This window comes from Cervus elaphus, chromosome 9 (genome assembly GCF_910594005.1).
Source record: "Cervus elaphus chromosome 9, mCerEla1.1, whole genome shotgun sequence".
Lineage (NCBI taxonomy): Eukaryota > Metazoa > Chordata > Mammalia > Artiodactyla > Cervidae > Cervus > Cervus elaphus.
This window is the reverse complement of record NC_057823.1, coordinates 53,678,650-53,698,068: the sequence shown is the minus strand read 5'-3', so window position 1 is coordinate 53,698,068 and position 19,419 is coordinate 53,678,650. Positions and strand designations below refer to the sequence as shown.

The 19,419-nt window shown below is 42.7% G+C and overlaps 1 protein-coding gene and 1 pseudogene across 2 annotated transcripts; one reads left to right on the top strand and one right to left on the bottom strand.

Moving 5' to 3' along the window:
* Window positions 1–778: 778 nt before the first annotated feature.
* LOC122700278 (60S ribosomal protein L9) lies at window positions 779–3,424 on the bottom strand. Of its 2 annotated transcripts, XM_043913034.1 has the most exons (3): window positions 3,414–3,424; window positions 2,699–2,704; window positions 779–1,489 (listed from the first exon to the last, which is right to left on the bottom strand). In XM_043913034.1, exon 3 carries the CDS (start codon window positions 1,461–1,463, stop codon window positions 885–887), a length of 579 nt encoding a protein of 192 aa, XP_043768969.1. In that variant the 5' UTR covers window positions 1,464–1,489; window positions 2,699–2,704; window positions 3,414–3,424; the 3' UTR covers window positions 779–884. The 2 variants fall into 2 exon arrangements, with proteins under 2 accessions (XP_043768969.1, XP_043768970.1); XM_043913035.1 differs by lacking the exons at window positions 2,699–2,704; window positions 3,414–3,424 and adding an exon at window positions 3,148–3,152.
* Window positions 3,425–9,422: 5,998 nt separating this feature from the next.
* On the top strand, window positions 9,423–10,231 carry LOC122700798 (annotated as a pseudogene).
* The last annotated feature ends 9,188 nt before the right edge of the window (window positions 10,232–19,419 follow it).

The window sequence follows — 19,419 nt, the reverse complement described above, 5'->3', positions numbered from 1 at the left end:
CCTCCTTCTGTGTCTGTAAAATTTTTTCGTGGGATTTTTTCCTCTTTTACTTTATGTCAATGAGTGATATTGGCTTTTAATTTTCCTTTCCTGGTCTCAGGGTTATGCTAAACATTTTAAAGGAATGTTCTCCCCTTTTTTTTTCTTTTCTATGGTAGTGTTTGTATAAGATTGGAGTTATTTCTTCCTTGAATTTTTGGTAGTACAGTCAACTGGTCCTGAATTTAAACCTAAAGAATTATCTTACTCTTCTGTTTTTTCTAATCTTAATGAATCAGCTTGGTTAATCTATTATTTCTAGGAATTTGTTTATTCCAACTAAAATTTTAGCTTGTTGGCATAGCTTTGTGCATATTTCTTTATGACCTTTTTGTTGTTTGTGTCTACAAAATTTGAGTTGCTATTCCTGTTTAAACCCCTGATATTGGCTTTTGGTGCCTTCCCTCTTGTTTTCTTGTGTATTGCCATAGGCTTGACAATTTTATTACTATTTCAAAGAATCAACTTTTAGGTATTTTGATTCTCTGTCTTAGATATTTGTTTACTATCATATTAGTTTCTTCTTAATTATTTTCTTGTCTTCTTTGGGATTTATTTTCTTTTGTTTTTCTCATTCTCAAGATAGTTAATTCATTAATCTTTAACCTTTTCTTTTTTCTATTATGTTTATTCAAGGCTCTTGGCTTTTCTCTAAATACTCCTTAATTGCATCATCATGTTTTGTTATGATATATCAAAATAATGCAGTTCAAAATAGCTTCTAATTCTAGTGTGATTCTTTTTTTTTTTTTCAAATCAAGAGTTTTTATTGTCTCTTTAAAATATCACAACTGAGTCCACAGAACCATGTGCTATCTTGTTTCTGCAGCAGGATCACTGAGATCTTATTCATCAGCCTGCTGAACTGTTCCTTTTTCAGAAACATAGATACCATCCAAAAATTTTCTGATATCCTTGTTTTTAACTGTGGTGGCTTGCTGAATCAAAGCAGCTGAATTTGACACAAGTTCAATGTCATTTCCTTCAAGAATCAACTCATCTTTCTGGGCTTGAGATACTGAACAGGCAACCCCTGGCCTCATTCGAACCCTGCGTATGTATTTTTCACCCAAAAAATTTCGGATTTCCACAAGAGAACCATTCTCCTGAATAACAACGTTGATGGGGAAGTGGGCATACACCGACCTCATCTTGTAACGGAAGCCCAGTGTAACACCCTTGATCATGTTCTGTACGTGGCTACAGATTGTGCGAACAGTGGCCAGTTCCTTTCTGTTTCCCCACCATTTGTCAACACGGAGCCTCTTCTTTTTCTTTCCAAGGAGACTGAGTTCTACATTGATGTGATTGAAGTCCCTCCGCAGGGTGCCTCTGGGGCCCTTCACAATAACTGTCCGTCCCTTCAACGTAATGTCGACATTTTCTGGGATGTCGACAGTCTGATTGCTGAGAATGGTCTTCATTCTCGCAGTAGATGCGGCAAAGAGAGCTAGTGTGATTCTTACTTTGACCCACAGGTTATTTCAAACTGAATTTTAAAATTTTCAAACACTTGGGATATTCTAAACATCTTTCTGTTATTGATTTCTAGCTTAATTTTCCTTGTGGTCAGATAATATGCTCATATAAATTTCATCTTTAGCTACTTATTGAAAATTTTTTATATACAACATAGTCAATTTTTGTAAATTATGAAGAAAATAATATGCATTCTCTACTTGCTGAACTCCATACTTTATATATGTCCAGTAAGTCAGTTTTCTTATCTCTAATATAATTGCATTCCTTCTAGGTGCTGAGCCAACCAGCAAATTCATTTGCCAAAGCTCAGCTCCTATACCTCTCTAATCTTATGATTTAGTGACTCTGATGGTATCTAGCCCATAATGAGCAGCTCTCATGGCATGATGATCGTTTGGTGTCACATAGTCAGCCACTCAGTGTCTACTAGGGCTCAGGAGCATGACATCATCTATTTATAAACACACAGAAGCTATCTATTATATGAATAGAAGGCATGGATCTGCACTATAAGATTTATACTATAATCTTCCTGCTGTGGGTTGCTGGAAGCTCTGCACAGCATCCTTATGCACTATCGGCATTTCACTATTGGCATCCGTATGCACTATTGGCATTGGCATATGCAACATCAGATTGACTGTATCACATCAGATTGGCTAGTATTATAGTTTCAGCCTGATATGTGTCTTTTTCTCACTCCCACCCTGCTCAAACCTGGTAGCATTTTGAGTTCCAAAATGATACATGCTGCCTCTAATATCCAAAGAGGTCCCTAAAGACAGTGCCTCTTTTTCAGTGGCAAGAGATTCAAGAGATAATTTGTATTTTACCTCTGGGGGAATTTTCTGGCATGCCCCAGACCGCTAGAATCCTTATTGATGAGGCAGGCCCGTAAATCTTCATGGGGCTAATCCTTTACTCTTTAACATGCATGTGTCCTGCTAGGCCATCTAGAGTCCTTTTCATTTGCTGCCCATTAGGCCCAGTTAGCACGATGTCACCAGTATGGCAGTCTAACATTATGTTCTGCAGAATGTTCTTTTTTTTTTAAATAATTTTATTTCCGGCCGCACCCCCGCTGTCTCGCCGCCGCCGCCGCCTCCCCCCCGGAGTCAACTGCAGAATGTTCTATGTTGAGGTTTTTGTGGAGTATGTTACAAAAGAAAGGGTTAACGTAGCTCTAGGGCAAAACAGTGAATGTATTCTGCTGCCCTGTTGTGAGAAGATGACCTACTTTTGATTTTATTCAGTGATGGAGTTTAAGATGAATGTACTCAGAAGAAAAATAGCCACCTCCCAAGTGCTGAAGACTATACTGATCTACTCCAGTAAAGATAACCACTGGTATGGCAATTATAATTGGAGCTGCCAGTTGGTTAAGTAAATTGCAGTCCATTGTCATCAGTGGACTATGCACTATGATCCATCCAGTTTTTGCAGGGGGTGAACAAGTGAAGTAAATGAGGATATGGTGGAGACTATCACCTCTGCAAACTGAGTTTTAGAATGTAGTGCTATCTCTGAAATTAGGGTGTAGAGTTACTAAGATTTACTGTCTTGCTTAGGGAAAGAGAAATTTCAGGTTTTCCACTCTAGTGTTTCTTACCCTGCCTGTCAAGGAACAAATGAAAGGGTTTGACATTGAAGGTTTCTAAGACCAAGAGGTTCCATGGTGTAATGGTGAGCACTTTGGACACTGAAAGTTTCTAAGGCCATCCCCAGGTTCTGTGATTTGCTAGAAAGACTCATCAGACTCAGCATATAGTCATACTCATGGATGAGTATGTAAAATTATATAGTAAAAAAAATGCAAAGGGAAAAGGTACATTAGACAAAATCTGCAGGAAAGTATGTAGAAATTTCTAAGAGTCCTTTTCCCTTGGGTTCACACAGAATGTGCTTAATTCTTGTAGATCAAACTGAAACAACATGTATGAAGTGTTGTCTACCAGGGAAGCTTACCTGAAATCCAGGGGTTTTATTGGGTGCTGGACACACATGAGCCTAGCATAAACTACATTGTGTATACAGTTAGGTACAGTAAACCACTTTTATCAGTTATTAAATGTTGGGGACACTCCCAAAATTCAAGTCCCAGATGCCGCCAAAGGGCAGCCTTGCAAACAGGCCTTTCTAAGGATAGCAGTCTCAGGCCTGCTATGGTAACTCTTTCCTGCACAGTCCATCCCCTTGGCCCTTGGCCAAGGTGTCTTTACGACAAGATTATTATCAGTGGAACTCCATGTAACAGGATGAGACCTACTGATAGCTTATGGTGACTATGTCAGATTCGTGATCTCCCCAGTGATAGCTTACGGTGAACGATGTCGGATTTGTGATCTCCAAAGATTTAGCTTTGGGACCAGGGACCAGGCTTGATCACTCAAGAGCTTTTGTGTAGCAGAGTTTTATTAATGTGAAAAAGGGACAGAGAAAGCTTCTGACATAGACATCAGAAGGGGGCAGAGAGTGCCCCCCTCGTTAGTTTTAGCAAGGGAGTTATATACCTCATTACAATAAAGGGTCTTACCAGACCCACTCCCACAATATACGATTAACAGGATTAGAACTAACAATAGAAAGATCTCACCAGACCCACTCCTACAACATACATCTTTAGATAAAAGATTAGTCAGAAGTTTCTTATTAAGGAGGGTTTCCCTGATAGCTCAGTTGGTAAAGAATCTGCCTGCAATGCAGGAGACCTGGGTTCGATCCCTGGGTTGGGAAGATCCCCTGGAGAAGGGAATGGCTACCCACTCCAGTATTCTGGCCTAGAGAATTCCGTGGACTGTATAGTCAACGTGGTTGCAGAGTCGGACATGACTGAGTGACTTTCACTTCACTTCACTTCTTGTTAAGGAGAAACATGTCCTTGAGCATGTTACATTGATCATTGTTATACTGACTAAGACAGAGCAATGTAGACAAAGTTTGTCCTTTTTGCCTCGTCCTTTTCTCCTCCTTGAGAGCCTTGGACCCCTTTCTCCTTCTCAAGAGCCCCAGACCCTTTTCCTTCTCCTCAGGGACCCTGGACTTTTTTTTAAATCAACCTGCCTAGGAATTTATTCTCTCACCACATGCAGTATTGGCTTCAGTTATGCCCTTCATGGGCTCCCCTGGTGGCTCAGTTGGTAAAGAATCTGCCTGCAATGCAGGAGACCCGGGTTTGACCCCTGGATCGGGAAGATCCCTTGGAGAAGGGAATGGCGACCCACTCTAGTATTCTTTCCTGGAGAATTCCATGGACAAAGGAGCCTGATGGATTATAGTCCATGGGGCCCCAAAGAGTCGGACACAACTGAGCAACTAACACATATATACATGCCCTTTATGAGTCCTAGCTTTGGCCAGTTAAACAAATCCCACTAACCATAAAGGCCTTCCTAAGAAAGCCAGGGATCTTCCTGCTTAAGTTTTTGTTATGATCTTTTTACCTAGCCCAAGGCTTCGAGTCAGGCACAGCACAACTCTGGCTAGTAAGTTGAAGTTGACCCAATGCCTTTTAGGGCTGAGGCAGTGTCAAGGTACACAGGTCAAAATTACAATTCCAGAGGGTACATGTAGTACCTCTGGAGACAGAGTTTACATCGTTAGGGCACCCCAAGCAGAACATGTATCAGCTAGGCAGTACCGGTTACCAGCCTCCAAGATGGCCTCCAACCATGGTACCTCTTGCTCTGGGATCTCAGTTCAGTCCAAATAATTCAGTTCAGTTTTTGGTTTCAAAGGGGCTTCTCAAGGCAGTCATTTCCAAACAGATTTGCTTGTGCACTATATCAGTTTATCCACCTCATGTGTATAGACAGCATCTGGAAGTGTTCTGCATTGAAAGTGCAGGAGCTGGAGCCATTCTCTGCTGCTTCATAGTCAGCACTGTCAGGTGTGATCAAGGGCTCAGCAGTCCAGCTGAATTATATATGTTCAGAGCAGCTTGGTAGGCAGCATGGGGAGTTTTCCTTCAAGAAGAGAGGGAAGCTTCCAGGAACAGTTCTGAAAAACAAAGACGATTAATGTCCTCCCCACTCTCTGTGACTCTCCAGAATGTGTTTTCTTCATTGTCAAAAAATCAAGTGTATCCCATTTAGCGACTATAACTTTTTATTTTTTAGTCATCCTGTACTCCAACCCAGAGCTCTTGTTTGGAAAGGTTGTGTGCAAGAGACAAAAGCAGTTTCACAGAAAAGATTTTTGATGTAATTTAACCACAAACTCATATCATGTTAAGGAGTTGGGCATGATGATATTCTGAATTTTCAAAGGTTTTCAAAATGATTTATAGAGATCAGTCTATTTCTGGGGATAGTTGCATTTAACAGTCAAATTGCCTTAATAAGGTGTGCCTACTAGGAAAAAGTTGAGGGAAATAGAGTCACACTATTAGTTCATTGATGCAGATTGCAACCAAACTAGAAATCTGAATACAGCAAGTCAATAGCAATGCAACATATCACATGAGGATCCAGAGTCTGATCTGTCTGGAGTGGGTGGAGGGGTCATAGTCACTGTAATGTGCCTTCCCCCAACCTGGCAGCTTTCCACAGTACTCATAAGTTAGAAATGCAACTAGTCTCTGTATGTATCTCTCTATCAGAAATATAGAGGCAATCAGCACCTCAGCTGCAAATAGCCCTATCAGAAAATAAGCCCTTTCCTGTGGGCATCTGTAAGTGGCCCAGATAGTCCAGCCAGCATTCATGTTTCCACTGTTTAGGGCCCCACAAAAGGGTTTCCTAAACCTGCACAATCGCAGAATCTATGTTCCCTTTATTTATTGAAAAATTTTATTTATTTGACTGTGTCAGGCCTTAGTTGTAGCACGGGGAATCTTCAGTCTTTGTTGTGGCATGCCGGGTCTTTAGTTGCAGTATGTAAACTCTTAGTTGTGACATGTAGGATCTAGTTCCCTGACCAGGGATCAAACCAGGGCTCCCTGCATTGGGAGCTCCGATTCTTAGCCACTGGACCACCAGGGAAGTCTCTTGTTTCCTTTATTGAGCCTATGACTGCTTTCAATTTGGCATAGCTCATGCTCTAACTGAAATGACCCTTAGAAGGTAGTATCAGATTTTCACTTAGAGTCAGATCTTGGTGATTCAGATCTGTGAATTCATAATTCCAAGAAAGCCAGTGGTAAGGGACAGTGGAAATGCTCCCCAAATCCAAGTTCCCAGATAACAGCCAAAGGCCAGCCTTGCAAGCAGGGCTTTCTAAGGATTTGCTGCATTAGCTCTTTTCTGCACAGGGTTCTTCCAGCTGATAAGTATATCTGTCCCAATTATACACTCAGGGACATGGGAAATAATCACATGGTAATGATAATCACGTGGTCTGTGGATGCTTTGGCTCCACTTTGAGATGGATTTGAGCCTACATTTCATTCATCTTTTGATCTCTATAAGCCTTCGTTATAGCTGAAGGACCATTGTAATGTTTTAGGTCACCTCTTTGAGAGGCTGCTCAGGAACTGTATTTCACCTCTTTTGAGAATTCTGAATAATCCACTTTCCCAAGTGCAGTTACCTAGGCAAATAGCTGCAGATCTTTGTAGGAAAGGATAGAAGGAACACTTGAGCTTCCCTGGCAGCTCATTGGTAAAGAATCAGCCTGCCTAGGCTGGAGACCCAGGTTCAATCTCTGGGTCAGAAAGATGCTCTGGAGAAGGAAATGGCAACCCATTCCAGTATTCTTGCCTGGGAAATCCCATGGACAGAGGAGCCTGGTGGTCTTCAGTTCATTGGGGTTGCCAAAGAATCAGACACGACTTAGCAACCAAACAACAACAGAAGGAACACTTAAGAGCCTTTAGTTGCAGTGGCATTGCCCTTCTTTAAAGAGTGTTATCTTCTCCTTCTAACAGGCTCTGGTATGTGACCTGATATATCTAAAAACAGGGTGAGGAACTACAATGTTCCATTGTAATAGCTGTACATGCATGCCTGCTAAGTCAATTCAGTTGTGTCCGACTCTGCGATCCCATGGACCGTAGCCCGTCAGGCTCCTCTGTCCATGAGATTCTCCAGGCAAGAATACTGGAGTGGGTTGCCGTGCTCTCCTCCAGGGGATCTTCCCGACCCGGGGATCCAACTCTTGTCTCTTAAGTCTCCTGCATTGGCAGGCAGGTTCTTTACCACTAGTGCCACTTGGAAAGCTGCAGTAGCTGTACACCAACTCTCAAATATATTTATAAAACAAGACAAGCTACATTTTATTTTCTTGTCTATCTTTCTTACTCCCAGGAACACATTGATTTATTAGGCATAGCCACAATCCCTATGTGTAAAAACACCTTGATTGCCATGGTGGTCTTGCTGATACCACAGTAGTTAAATCTGCTTTGCCACTAACAGTTATGTGGAGCTATTTGGCCTCTGTTATTCTGAAATCTCATTATCCTTACTCATGCCAGAGAGCTCAGTTCTTTGCCAGCATCAGTACCACAAACCCTTGTCTATAAGGGATAGCTACCCACTGAGCTTCACAAAGATGTCAGTGTTTTTCTCATTAGAAGCCTCACTTCTGGGCCATCTTAGAGAACATAATTTTGGGGTTCTCAGGTTTTATACAGTCAATCTATTCTAACATTCTCGCCTCTTTGAGCCTTCTTATATACTCTTCCATACTATGTCTGAGGATATTTCATATCTTTACTACATTTATTAGGCATTCTGTCTAATCTTCAAAGAACCACTGACCTTTCTGGCCAAAGTATTAGGATCTGGTTCAAGTATCCTTGCCAGAAGCTTAAATCCCAAGTCATGGACAAGTTCTCCATGTCATTTAATTCTGTCATATCCAGCTTTGTATTATGTGCACTAGTCTAATACTCTCAAAATCCACTCTCTCATGTTTCTCTGGATCCTCTTGTACATATTGGTCCAGTCTTGCAATTGCTTCTGTGAAAGTGATCTCCTCTAGAATGGAAAGTGTACTTTTCCATAGGTTATAGCCTAAGGAATGTGGATTAGAAGGAGAGATGTTGACTTTTTCACACTACTAAGACAGGGATCCATATGGCATTTTTTTATTTTTTTAGGTTTTTTTTTGTTTGTTTTGTTTATTTTATAATTTTTTTTTAATTTTTTTATTAGTTGGAGGCTAATTACTTCACAACATTTCAGTGGGTTTTGTCATACATTGATATGAATCAGCCATAGATTTACACTTATTCCCCATCCCGATCCCCCCTCCCATCTCCCTCTCCACCCGATTCCTCTGGGTCTTCCCAGTGCACCAGGCCGGAGCACTTGTCTCATGCATCCCACCTGGGCTGGTGATCTGTTTCACCATAGATAGTATACATGCTGTTCTTTTGAAACATCCCACCCTCACCTTCTCCCACAGAGTTCAAAAGTCTGTTCTGTATTTCTGTGTCTCTTTTTCTGTTTTGCATATAGGGTTATCGTTACCATCTTTCTAAATTCCATATATATGTGTTAGTATGCTGTAATGTTCTTTATCTTTCTGGCTTACTTCACTCTGTATAAGGGGTTCCAGTTTCATCCATCTCATTAGGACTGGTTCAAATGAATTCTTTTTGACGGCTGAGTAAAATTCCATGGTGTATATGTACCACAGCTTCCTTATCCATTCATCTGCTGATGGGCATCTAGGTTGCTTCCATGTCCTGGCTATTATAAACAGTGCTGCGATGAACATTGGGGTGCATGTGTCTCTTTCAGATCTGGTTTCCTCAGCATATGGCATTTTTTTTACATTTATTTTTATTTATTTGGCTACATAGAGTCTTAGTTGTGGCATGTGGGATTTAGTTCCCTGACCAGGGATCAAACCCAGCCCCCCGTATCAGGAGCACAGAGTCTTAGCCACTGGACCACCAGGGAATTCCCCATATGGCATTTTGGATTCCCACTGTAATGCAAAGGGAAACTTTCACAATGTCTGCTGTCCTTGATGTCCTGCAAATGGAGGGGGGTGGTGTCCTCAAATTCCTTGCAGTGGGAACCCACTTAGGTGGCACCAACCTTGACTTCCAAATGGAACAGTACATCTATATAAGGAAAAGTTATGAAGTCTACATCATAAATCTGAAGAGAATTTGGGAGAAGCTTCTGTTGGCAGCTTGTGCCATTGTTGCCTTTGAAAACCCAGCTGATGTCAGTGTCACATTCTCCAGGAATACTAGCCAGTGAGCTATGCTGAAGTTTGTTGCTGCCACTGGAGCTATTCCTATTACAGGCCACTTCAGTCCTAGAACTTTCACTAACCAGATCCAGGCAGCCTTCTGGGAGCCAAGACTTCCATTAGTTACTGATCCCAAGGCTGACCACCAGCCTCTCACAGTGCCTCCTACATTAACCTGCCTACCGTTGCTCTGTGTAACACAGACTCTCCTCTGTGTTATGTGGACATTGCCATCCTGCAAGAGGAGAATGGGGCAGCAGAGGATGAAATGGTTGGATGGCATCATCGACTCAATGGACATGAGTTTGAGCGAACTCTGGAAGATACGGAGGGACAGAGAAGCCCGGTGTGCTGTCATCCATGGGGTTGCAAAGAGTTGGACATGACTGAATGACTGAACAACAACAGCAAGGGAGCTCACTCAGTGGGCCTGATGTGGTGGTGGTTGCAGACCTGGGAAGTTCTGTGAATGTGTGGCATCATCTCCTGGGAACACCCATGGCAGGTCATGCCTGATCTCTGCTTCTACAGAGATCCTGAAGAGTTTGAAAAGGAAGAATAGGTGGCAGCTGAGAAAGCTGTGACCAAGGAAGAATTTCAGGGTGAATGGGCTGCTCAGTTCATTCACCAGCTCATTTGCTCACTGAGTTCACTGCTATTCAAACTGAGGGGTGAGCTGGTCCAAAGGCATGCAGGAACTCAGTTCAGCAGTTCCCTACTGAAGACTGGAGTGCTCAGCCTGCCACTGCACACTGGTCTGTAGCTCCCACCGGTCAAGTTGCTGAATGGGTAGGAACAACCACGAGTGGTCTTAAGTTGTTCTTCCACAAACTTTTTTAAAAAGTAATTTTATTTATTCATTTATTAGTTTTGGCTGTGCTTGGTCTTTATTGCTGTGTGGGCTTTTTCTTTAGTTGCAGGGAGCAGGCACTAATCTCTAGTTGCGATACTTGGGCTTCTCATTGCAGTGGCTTCACCTGTGGAGCACGGGCTCTAGGGCACGCGGGCCTCAGTAGTTGTGGTTCCTGGGCTCTAGATCACAAGCTCAATAGTTGTGGCTCATGGGCTTAGTTACTCCACAGCATGTCGATCTTCCCAGGCCAGGGATGGAACCCGCATCTCCTGCATTGGGCAGGTGGATTCTTTACCACTGAGCCACTGGGGAAGCCCCCACAAACTCTTAAAATGGAAATAGGCTGACAGAAAAGAAAGAGTTTCTTTAAAAAAACAAGGAGAGATGTTAAGAACAAGTGTCATTTTGTAAAGCACCTGCCTTGTAAATTTGTTGTACGATTTCCAGGAAAGGGGATACTGCTTTCCTCTGGCAAGTAGTTTAAAAGTCTCCTTATGGAAAAAAAAAAAAAAGTCTCCTTGTGTTGGCCGGAGGATTCAGAAGAGTCAAGGGCCTTAAGATTTCAGGTTCATTTACCACCAAATATTGGTATAGTTGGAGAAAGGGCTATTTGATATCTTATGGATAGATCTATGCCTGGCATACAGTAAGCATATGTGTTTTGTTTTTTTTTAGTAAAAAGCCACATAATTGACCTTCTTTTCAATTTCTGTACTAAAATTCACAACGGCACCGTTGAACATTAGTGAGCATTCGTTTGAGGCACATATATCTACATATTCTGTGTCCCATTCTGAGAGAGTTCCATAAACATGTCTCTCATCCAGTGTGACATTGTGATTTTTTAAAAATAATTTTCATTTATTTATTCTATTTTTGGTTCCACTGGATCTTTGTTGCTACAAGGGCTTTTCTCTAATTGTGGCGAGCAGGGGCTGCTTTTCCTTGCAGCACACAGGCTTCTCACTGCGGTGGCTTCTCTTGCTGTGGAGCACGGTTCTAGGCACTCAGGCTTCAGTAGTTGCAGCACTTGGGCTCAGTAGTTGTGGTGCATGGGCTTAGTTGCTCTGCCAGAACAGGGATATTTTGGGACCAGGGATCGAACCCAAGTAACTTGCATTGGCAGGCAGATTCTTTACCAGTGAACCATCAGGAAAGCTGGACATTGTGATTGATAATAGGAAATACATATTTGGTCTTTCTTCTTTGTTTCTGATACAGCCCCTTACACCCTTGGAATTTCCTAAGAGAGCAATAAAGGTGTCTTTTGTTGTGTCAGTGAGGTGTCTTTTTGTTGCTGTTCAGTCACTGAGTCATGTCCCTTGTCTGATTCTTTGCGACCCTATGGACTGCAGCATGCCAAGCTTCCCTGTCCTTCACCATCTCCAGGGGTTTGCTCATGTCCATTGAGTTGGTGATGCCATCTAACTGTCTCATCCTCTGTCACCCACTTCTCCTCCTACCTTCAGTCTTTCTCAGCATCAGGGTCTTTTCCAGTGAGTCAGCTCTTTGGATCAGGTGGCCAAATTACTGGAGCTTCAGCTTCAGCATCAGTCCTTCCAATGAATATTCAGGGTTCATTTCTTTTAGGATTGACTGGTTTGATTTCCTTGCTGTCCAAGGGACTCTCAAAAGTCTTCTCCAGCACTACAGTTCAAAGGCATCAGTTCTTCAGTGCTCAGCCTTTTTTACTGTCCAGCTCTCACATCCACACATAATTACTGGAAAAACCATAGCTTTAACTAGATGGACCTTTGTTGGCAAAGTAATGTCTCTGCTTTTTAATATGCTGTCTAGGTTTGTCATAGCTTTTCTTCCAAAGAGCAAGTGTCTTTTAATTTCATGGCTGCAGTCACCATCTGCAGTGATTTTGGAGCCCAAGAAAATAAAGTCTGTCACTGTTTACATTGTTTCCCCATCTATTTGCTATGAAATGATGGGACTGGATGCCATGATCTTGATTTTTTGAATGTTAAGTTTTAAGCTAGCTTTTTTCACTTTCCTCTTTCACCTTTATCAAGAGGCTCTTTAATTCCTCTTTGCTTTCTGCCATAAGGGTGGTGTCATCTGCATGTCTGAGGTTATTAATATTTCTTCCAGAAATCTTGATTCCAGCTTGTGCTTCATTCAGCCCAGCATTTCGCATGATGTACTCTGCAAATAAGTTAAATAAACAGGGTGACAAAATACAGCCTGGATGCACTCCTTTTCCAATTTGGAACCAGTCTGTTTTTCCATGTCTGGTTCTAACTGTTGCTTCTTGACCTGCATACAGGTTTCGCAGGAGGCAGGTCAGGTGGTCTGGTATTCCCATCTCTTTAAGAGTTTTCCAGAGTTTGTTGTGATCCACACAGTCAAAAGCTTTGGCATAGTCAATGAAGCAGATGTTTTTCTGGAATTCTCTAGCTTTTTCTGTGATCCAGCGGATGTTGGCAATTTTATCTCTGATACCTCTGCCTTTTCTAAATCCAACTTGTACATCTGGAAGTTCTTGGTTCACATACTGTTGAAGTCTAGCTTGAAGGATTTTGAGCATTACTTTGCTACTGTGTGAAATGACTGCAGTTGTGCGGTAGTTTGAACATTCTTTGACATTGCCTTCTTTGGGATTGGAATGAAAACTGACCTTTTCCAGTCCTGCTGAGTTTTCCAAATTTGCTGGCATACTGAGTGCTGCACTTTAACAGCATCATCTTTTAGGATTTGAAATAGTTCAGCCAGAATTCTGTCACTTCCACTAACTTTGTAGTGATGCTTTCTAAGGCCCACTTCACACTACAGGATGTCTGGCTCTAGGTGAGTGATCATACCACTGTGGTAATCTGGATCATAAAGATATTTTTTGTATAGTTCTTCTGTGTATTCTTGCCACCTCTTCTTAATATCTCCTGCTTCTGTTAGGTCCATACCATTTCTGTCCTTTATTGTACCCATCTTTGCATGAAATGTTCCCTTGGTATCTCTAATTTTCTTGACGAGATCTCTAGTCCTTCCCATTCTATCGTTTCCCTCTATTTCTTTGCATTATTCACTCAAAAAGGCTTTGTTATCTCTCCTTGCTCTTCTTTGACGCTCTGCATTCAGATGGGAATATGTTTCCTTTTCTCCTTTGCCTTTCGTTTCTCATCTTTTCTCAGCTATTTGTAAGGTCTCCTCAAAAAACCATTTTGCCTTTTTGCATTTCTTCTTCTTGGGGATGGTTTTGATCACTGCCTCCTGTACAATGTTATGAACCTCTGTCCATAGTTCTTCAGGCACTCTATCAGATCTAATCCCTTGCATCTATTTGTCACTTCTATTGTATAATCACAAGGGATTTGACTAGGTCATACCTGAATGGCCTAGTGGTTTCCCCTGTCTGTGCTGTGCTTAGTTGCTCAGTCGTGTCTGACTTTATGACCTCATGGATTGTAGCCTGCCAAGCTCCTCTGTCCATGGGAATTCTCCAGGCAAGAATACTGGAATCGTTTGCCATGCCCTCCTCCAGGGAATCTTCCCAACCTAAGGATCAAACCCAGGACTTCTGTATTGCAGGTGGATTCTTTACTGTCTGAGCCCCAGGGAAGGTCATGAACACTGGAGTGGGTAGCCTATTCTTTCTCTAGGGGATCTTCCTAACCCAAGAATTGAACCAAAGTCTCCTGCATTGCAGGCAGATTTTTTACCAGCTGAGCTACCAGGGAAGCCCAGTGGTTTTCCCTGTGTTCTTCAATTTAAGTCTGAATTTTGCCATAAGGAGTTCATGATCTGAACCACAATCAGCTCCCAGTCTTATTTTTGCTGACTGTATACAGCTTCTCCATCTTCAGCTGCAAAGAATATAATAAATCTTATTTTGGTGTTGACCATCTGGTGATGTCCATGTGTAGAGTCATCTCTTGTACTGTTGGAAGAGGGTTTTCCTATTACCACTGTGTTCTTTTGGCAAAACTTTTAACCAGCACCTATGGGTAGGGTACTGGTTGCCAGGTAAATCAACCATGTGATTAGAGGGTAAGAACTCAACCTGTGGAATCTAATGCTGTATCAGGGGAGATAGTGTCAGAAATGACTTGACTTGTAGAATACCCAGCTGGTGTTGGAACATTGCTTGTTGGATGTGTGGAGAAAACCCCCCTCTTCCCACATTGAAACTGGGTGCTCAGAACACAAAAGAGTTGGTGTCAATGAAGTGGGATTTGCTAGGTTAGCCCTGGCTCATGGAAACATGTGGTTTGGGAAGAGAAAGCATGAAGGGCAGAGAATGAAGACCCTTTGATTCCCGAGTCAGATGGTCACCCATGGTATGAGCAGCAGTTTGCTGTAGTCAGTCAGAAAGGTAAAAGTTACCAAAGGTATTTACAGATGGATCCAAATCCTGAGGAGTGGAATCACTGGGTATATAAGGAAGTGCATAATAACAAGAAGCATAATAAACATATAATTCCTTGGTTACTGTTATCTGTAATAGCTAAACTAAAAGTAAAAGATAATGCTGGATTAGACCTTGATGCTGGTCCAAACTCAGATTTCAGCAAGTTTGAGCTTGGGCCACTAGCCTCAAAACTGCCCCCAAGGTAAAAAATTGTGCAGGGACAACAGAAAGTCCCCTAAGACCTCTAGTTACCAAGAAGGTAGTAAACATGTTCTTTTTTAGTCACCCAGTTGTGTCCGACTCTTTGCAACTCCATGGACTGCAGCACACCAGGCTTCCCTGTCTCTCACCATTTCCAAGGTTTGCCCAAGTTCATGTCCTTTGCATTGGTCATGCCATCCAGCCATCTCATCCCCTGATGTCCTTTTCTCCTTCTGACCTCAATCTTCCCCAGCATCAGAAACTTTTCCAATGAGTTGGCTGTTCGCATCAGATGACCAAAATACTGGAGCTTCAGTTTCAGCATCAGTCCTTCCAACGAGTATTCAGGGTTGATTTCCCTTAAGATTGACTGGTTTGATCGCCTTGCTGTCCAAGGAACTTTCAGGAGTCTTCTCCAGCACCACAGTTTGAAGCCATCAATTCTTTGGCGTTCTGCCTTCATGGATCACTGCATTGTTGTGGCAAAGGGGCTTGTGAAACTCAATGAAGCTACGAGCCATGCCGTGTAGGGCCACCCAAGATGGATGGGTTATAATGGAGAATTCTGACAAAACATGATTCACTGGAGGAGGGAATGGCAAACCACCCCAGTATACTTGCCATGATAACTTCATGAACTGTATCAAAGAACAAAAAGATATGACACTGAAAGATGAGTCCCCCCGTAAACATGTGGAAAGGACAAAACCAAGACGCTCCTGACACCAGGATTATAGTGTGAAGGAATTGTTTGATTCTGTAGACCATCAAGTTCCTGAAGAATATTCACTGAAATAAATTGCGGGAGTAACTAGTTTGGGGGCTGTGTCTTTGGTTTTGAGTGCTGCAAAATAGGAAAGCATGTTTGTATTGATACAGGGCCCACACATCACTATGGAACTATCACAGATGATTATATGTGATCCAGATACACAGGAGGTTATTCCTGGGGGAACAGCCAGCCTGATGGACTGGATAAAATCCACTCTAAGGTCTGTTTATCCTGAGATGGGGGATGGTTGGTCTCCCCCTGTGAATGCTGAGTGGAAAACTTCAGGTGAGGCAGCTGATATGCTTCATATGCAAGCTGTGTGGGACTAGCCTTTTAATGAGTAGGCTATACACCCACTGAATATGCCCATTATGCCCAGGTCATGGTAAATTCTCTGGTTAAAGGGACCCCTTCACATGGGCATCCCCTATAATCCTATTGTTCAGTCGATAAGTGCATTACACATTTAGAGTTATAATGTCTTTATGGTGGTGGTGGTGGTGGTGGTTCTGTCACCAAGTCATGTCCAACTCTTTGCCACCCCATGAACTGCAGCACGCCAGGCCTCCCTGTCCCTCATCATCACCTGGAGTTTGCCCACATTCTTGTCCATTGAATCGGTGATGCCATCCAACCATCTCATCCTCTGTTGCCCTCTTCTTCTCCTGCCCTCAATCTTTCCCAGCCTCAGGGTCTTTGCCAATGAGTTGGCACCTGGCATCAGGTGGCCAAAGTATTGGAGCTTCAGCATCTATCCTTCCAATGAATATTCAGAGTTTATTTCCTTTAGGATTGACTGGTTTGATCTCCTTGCTGTCTGTAAGGGACTCTCAAGAGGTCTCTCTAGCACCATAGTTTGAAAACATCAATTCTTTGAGGCCCAGCCTTCTTTAGGGTCCAACAATCCTGTTGTTGCAAAAAACAGTTCAGGAAACCTTATAAAATTTGCTATTTCATCGTCCCCTCACTGAATCTTACAGATGCTAATAAAAAATTAAGTTAATTAACAAGAGAATGTATGAGGCCAAGGTGGGGAGTCACATGACTCTTCCCAACAAGGTAGAACATTTTAAAGTTACTAAGTAGTAAGGAAAGTTATGACCAACCTAGACAGCATATTGAAAAGCAGAGACATTACTTTGCCAACAAAGGTCCATCTAGTCAAGGCTATGGTTTTTCCAGTGGTCATGTATGGATGTGAGATTTGAACTATAAAGAAAACTGAGCGCCGAAGAATTGATGCTTTTGAACTGTGGTGCTGGAGAAGACTCTTAAGAGTCTCTTGGACTGCAAGGAGATCCAACCAGTCCATCCTAAAGGAGATCAGTCCTGGGTGTTCATTGGTAGGACTGATGTTGAAGCTGAAACTCCAATACTTTGTCCATCTGATGCGAAGAGCTGACTCACTGGAAAAGACCCTGATGCTGGGAAGGATTGAGGGCAGGAGGAGAAGGGGATGACAGAGGATGAGATGGCTGGATGGCATCACTGACTTAATGGACATGGGTTTGGGTGAACTCCGGGAGTTGGTGATGGACAGGGAGGCCTGGCGTGCTGTGGTTCGTGGGGTCACAAAGAGTCGGACACAACTGAGCAACTGAACTGAACTGAACTGGAGTAGTAAGATGAGTAAAGTGAATATTGACAGTAGCAAAACAAAGAAGAAACAGAGGAGAGTCACAGGACTCATTACAATAGAATAGAAATCCTTAGTTGGTTATTTAAAAATGAGTGAATAAAATCAACACTGATGGGGTTAAAACAAAAGCTTTAACATAGCACAACCTAGGGGTGGGTGGGCCAAAGGGATACACCATTTGGATCTCTTTTAATGTTGTATGCCCTCCCAACATTAAAGAGCCCCAAACGAGTCCACTCTACCCATTTGGAAAAAATTTAAAAGTCAAAAGGTATAAATTACAATGAGAAACCCGAGCAGTGGGCAGGCAGATTTACAAGATGAAGATTAACCAAAGGGCCAGGGTCCCTTGTCTGAACCCCTCACTGGGGACCCAAAGACTTTGCACTGGAGAGGGTAAAATGGTCAGGGGCCAGAAAAGAGAGGTTTCCCAGGACTCAACTGTGGTACCAAAGCTTATTGGTGAAGCCCTAACCCAGGCTACAATTAGATTCAGTTCAGTTCAGTTCAGTCGCTCAGTCGTGTCCGACTCTGCGACCCCATGAATCACAGCACGCCAGGCCTCCCTGTCCATCACCAACTCCCGGAGTTTACTCAAACACATGTCCATCAAGTCGGTGATGCCATCCAGCCATCTCATCCTCTGTCATCCCCTTCTCCTCCTGCCTTCAATCTTTCCCAGCATCAGGGTCTTTTCCAATGAGTCAACTCTTCACATCAGCTGCCCAAAGTATTGGAGTTTCAGCTTCAGCGTCAGTCCTTCCAATGAATACCCAGGACTGATCTCCTTTAGGATGGACTGGTTGGATCTCCTTGCAGTCCAAGAGACTCTCAAGAGTCTTCTTCAACACCACAGTTCAAAAGCATCAATTTTTTGGCGCTCAGCTTTCTTCACAGTCCAACCCTCACATCCATACATGACCACTGGAAAAACCATAGCCTTGACTAGATGGACCTTTGTTGGCAAAGTAATGTCTCTGCTTTTTAATAGATGACCTAATAATCATTGATAGGATTATGAAAGTTAGAATTATGTAAAGAGTGTGTCAGTTTTACCTGAATGTTTTATGGGAGTGCATATTATATTTGGCAGGGTGAACACTTCCCCTACCTAGTACTGTAAAATCAAAACCTATGGATGAAGTCCTAATCGAGGTTACAGTTAGGAACATATGAGTTGTTGGAATTACTGTAAAACTTGTAGGAGACTCAGTATGCTTGAATAGGCTTTATATGAATAGGCCTTTTTTTTTTTTTTTTTTTTTTAACCAGCTTGTGGGAGATAGATACTGAATCTGACTGGGGAACATTTCCCCTACCTAGTATTGGCAAACAAGTGAAAGTGAAATTCACTCAGTTGTGTCCAACTCTTTGTGAACCCATGGACTGTAGCCCACCTGGCTCCTCTGTCCATGGAATTCTCCAGGCAAGAATACTAGAGTCGGTTGACATTCCCTTCTCCAGGGTATCTTCCTGACCCAGTGATTGAACCCAAGTCTCTTGTGTCTCCTTCATTGGCAGGCAGGTTCTTTACCACTGGTGCCACCTGGGAAGCTGCAAGAAGTGTTCTATCTGCCAACAAAATACACTGACACTGCAGATAGCTGTGTGGCCAACTTACTGATGGGAAGACTCTTGGACACAGCTGACTGATACTGATATCCCTGTGGAGATACAAATGGATCCTGACAGGAGTAGACACTGGTTCTGGCCTGGACTTCACTTACCTGGCGGTAGATGCAAATACTCAGAATGATTTTGGACACACACACACAGCAGTGAGCATTAGCTTGCAGTAAGCAGCAGTTGGAAGAGAGAGAACTTAATTTCCAGTCAGAATTGAACCCTGGTCACCTGGGTGGAAACCAGGAATCTTCACTGCTAGACCACAGGGGCCAGCGGATAGAATATAAGTCCCCAGCCCTTGTCGT

What these genes read in the sequence shown, in the direction of transcription:
- LOC122700278 (XM_043913034.1), bottom strand. Translation starts at nt 1,463, where the DNA reads ATGAAGACCATTCTCAGCAATCAGACTGTCGACATCCCAGAAAATGTC.